The sequence below is a fragment of the Cynara cardunculus genome, unplaced genomic scaffold (genome assembly GCF_001531365.2).
Source record: "Cynara cardunculus var. scolymus isolate 2C unplaced genomic scaffold, CcrdV1 Un_Scaffold_571, whole genome shotgun sequence".
NCBI classification, from domain to species: Eukaryota; Viridiplantae; Streptophyta; class Magnoliopsida; order Asterales; family Asteraceae; genus Cynara; species Cynara cardunculus.
Genome location: NW_020200589.1, coordinates 67,207 through 71,155, shown reverse-complemented (window position 1 = coordinate 71,155; position 3,949 = coordinate 67,207). Strand labels below are relative to the sequence as shown.

General features: G+C 32.7%; 1 protein-coding gene across 1 annotated transcript; it reads left to right on the top strand.

Annotated features, from left to right (window-relative positions):
• The first annotated feature begins 358 nt into the window (after positions 1–358).
• LOC112501806 lies at positions 359–778 on the top strand. Its single transcript, XM_025105535.1, has one exon. It carries the CDS (start codon positions 359–361, stop codon positions 776–778), a length of 420 nt encoding a protein of 139 aa, XP_024961303.1.
• Positions 779–3,949: the final 3,171 nt, after the last annotated feature.

Below are 3,949 nucleotides of genomic sequence, written 5' to 3'. Positions count from 1 at the left end.
TATATATATATATATATATATATATATATATATATATATATATATAAACGTATTTTAAATTTAAAAAAATCAATTTTTTATAGAGAAATGTTTAATAATTTACTACCACGTTTGTTCTATAATAACGATGGCATCAATTATTCACCATTTCTTGACAAAAGTTAGACTGTTGAGAGGAATGAACTTCCAATTAGATGTGCGAATGGGGCTTTTTCTAATTAAACCAAACTTCATGCTCATATTTAACCAAATACCTATAAATAACCATCTTAATGTCACAACCCTTCCATCACCTCTCTTCCCTTCCAACTTACAAACCAAATACCTTACGTTTTGCGCCACTCCGATCACCCGGAAGATGTCTCCAGTAACCCCCGAGATTAGAGCAAGTGCAGAAATCGTCACCGGGAATGACATTTGCAAGGCAAAGATCCAGTCTCTGCTTAGCGAATACGAGCTTCCCAGTGGCCTCTTGCCCGCAGAGGATATTGAGGAGCTCGGTTGCGTGAAAGATACTGGATTTATGTGGCTGAAACAAAAGAAAGATATAGTCCACAAGTTTGAGAAGGCTAGCAAGCAAGTGTCGTATGCCACTGAGGTCACTGGGCTTGTGGAGAAGTGCAAGATCAAGAAGATGACTGGCATCAAATCCAAAGAGGTGTTCATATGGATCACAGTTAATGAGGTCTTCGTTGACGGTCCACCAGCTAACAAGATCACCATGAAAACACCCACCGGAATCTCCAAGAGCTTTCCGAAGGCGGCCTTTGAGGCTTGAAGGGTGATCATGGGTTAATTCAATTACCGTGACACTAGAAACAAGCATGTTTAATTTGCAATAACATTGTCTGCTTATATTTTATATATAACAGTCAAACTTTTTTAAAATGTTTTTCCGAGCTTAATGGATAATTGACTTTTATCGCGTTGGTCAAATCTGATACGTCGTATAATTTTATGATGTATTGATTAACGTGACACAATTAAACAAGCTACATAACTATTCCCACGATAAGCTACATAATTAACTTCTATTGTATACTCGATTCATAATTTTTTCTTCGTTTTTTTATTCAAAATTTAACACGTCATAAATATCCTAAATTTAGCTCGTTTTAGAACTACTGTACCAACTTTAAACATACAAAATGCATGTTGGTCTAGCGGATTTAGGATTTTGGATACTTTGGGGACATTTACCAAACACTTACCCGATAAGCGTTTACCGGTAAGATTTAACTCTATCATTTACTTATCGGGTAAGATTTTAGTCCACCAAAATGACATCGAATTCAACAATTTACATGGTAAGCACTTACCGTGGTAAGAGTCATCGCCCTCACTTACCGGGTAAGACTCTTGGTCCTTGTCTCGCTCTTACCGAGTAAAATTTGTGGTTCTTATCATATTCATCCGGTAAGGTAATATGACTTAGTAAGCGCTTACCCGAGTAAGCGTTTGGTAAACGCCCCCTAAAACAATAGAGCATGGATTGACCAGAGAGAGACCGGGAGTAGTTGTCATATTARAGCTATGAGTCAGAACAATGTTCACCAACTCTTCCATAGTAATCATCCAGCCAGCTCGGGAAAACGGTTTTTTCAATAGATTTACAGTCTGTCGCTTTGACCACTCGACCACTCTCCCTTCCCGGGCCGAGCCCCCCCCCCCCCCCCCCTTTCGTAGCTTCTGGCGAAGCTGCAAGACAAAGAAGAGGGGAATCATTCGTGATACCCACCCGGATATCGCTCACTACGAGGACAGAGAGACCTCCTAAGCCTTCCCCAGTCTCGAAATGTCGGTAGATTCGAGTGGTGACTCTTATGGGCGCCACTATCCGGATTTGCCGGGGGCCGGGGGCCGGGGGGGTACTTACCCCAACCCCGATAGGGGGTCTCCCCCGTGTTTATTTTTTTAACACTAGAAGATTCAAGATATGCACATGCATACCCAATGATACTCGTTAAAGTGCATGGTAGGTCAGTTAAACCACCTCCACGAATGATTTGCAAACTAAAATGTATTGTCTGAACTCGAACGAAAATCAATTTGTAGCCATAGATGATTCTTGGCCGAAGATCCATCAAACACATTTATATTGTTATAAAATTATATAAACGACTTCAATTTTCTTAAATTTTAATCAAATTACACCCGCGGTGAACTATTAGTCAGTATAATTGAGATGTTAACTTTCTCTTGTCCAGTTCGGTTTTTTTTTGGTGATTCATCTTGTTTTAAGTAAATATAAACACAAAAACCAACTGGGTTATGGTGCATTGGTTAAGCCTCAGAATATAGTGGAAAATCTCATATATCGTGGGTGTGAATCTAGGCACTGTCAAAATTCTTGTGGTCATGGAGGTTTACCTGCAATGGATACACGTCATTTGTGGTCGTCTGAAAAATTACTTAGTGCGTCTAAGTTGATCCGAAAATCCACAATTACCCAAAAAAAATCTAAACAAAAAGCTTGACGTTTGATTCAAATCATTTTTCCGGTCAACAACCATTTGTTGAAAGAAATTTTGAACGGATGAAAAACCGTTAACTAATCCACTTAGTTATCACGAATCTATATTTTTTGTGATCTTATTGATACTATATCATAAAGCCTATATAATTCTATGAAAAATCCATTTAACGGAATTAAAAACCGTCACCAAAATAGTTTAGATTTTTTATATGACACTATCTAAAAGAAATTGTATTAAAATGGAATTAAATTTATCTTAATTCCTATATCAGGAAACCAACTTTCAAAATTATCATCTAATGGTTTCAAACACACTTTTTTGTTTATTTAAGGATCTTGATGACGTGCAAATAAAGACGTGGCCATGCAAACCTCAATTAATATTCCACATCGTATTCAAAATCAAAGAAATAAATTTGAAAAGATGACATGGCATCAAATATTATGACATGGCATGTGTTTCGTATATTTAATCATTGATAATTAAAATATCAAAACTACTAATTTATCATTTAATTCTTACATAATTTGAATTGAATGAGAAATAACGAACTCAAAATTCATATCAATAAAATGTTTTAAGATAATATTAGAAGGATACTTGCAAAAATTGCAGCGAGATACATTTCGATGTTATTGTTTCAATAAATAATTGGTCTTAATCGATGTTATAATACGATTTTATGTGGTTTTAAGAAAGCGATAATATTTTTATTTTTGAGTAAAATTTAAATATGAAGATATCATAAAAAATTAAAAGAAAAATATTCATATTAGTATCAAACTGACTATTTAAAATTTCTCATTTTTTGTGTATTTTTTAATGTATTTTTTTTATTTTTTGTTTAATAATATAATTTTTATAAAAATAATAATTAAGTATTTTGTTAGAAYTTAATGATTATACTAAATATATTTTAGATTTTTTATATTTAAAATGAAATGTTATCTCCTATTTAATTAGATTTATCTGTAATTAGTTACGCAAATTCAAACGTGAAGTTTTAATAAGATGTAATTACACATAATTTATTTGTAATCTTGAATTTTAAGTAATATACATAAATAAATAATACTTCATACATAAAAAATTATTTCTGATAGTTTTTATTAAATATTTTATAATATAGTATAGATAGAAATCTTAATCATATACACCAAAAACAAAATTAGAAAAAATAAAAAATCAACAACTAATCCAACTAAAATAAGAAAAAGAAAAACCATAGGGGAGTGCTAATGGCACCCCCAAATAGGAGGTGTTGAATGCCTCGGGAAATGTAATTGATGTAAGTCCATCATATGTCAATGTCAAATAATAATATATTATGCTTTATTCTTATTTTATTATTATATATATACATACATATACACACATATATATATATATATATATTTATTCAACTATGATTTTAAGTTATATTATGTAACTATTATATTATATTTTATATTTTATTATTTGTCTCTGTCAAT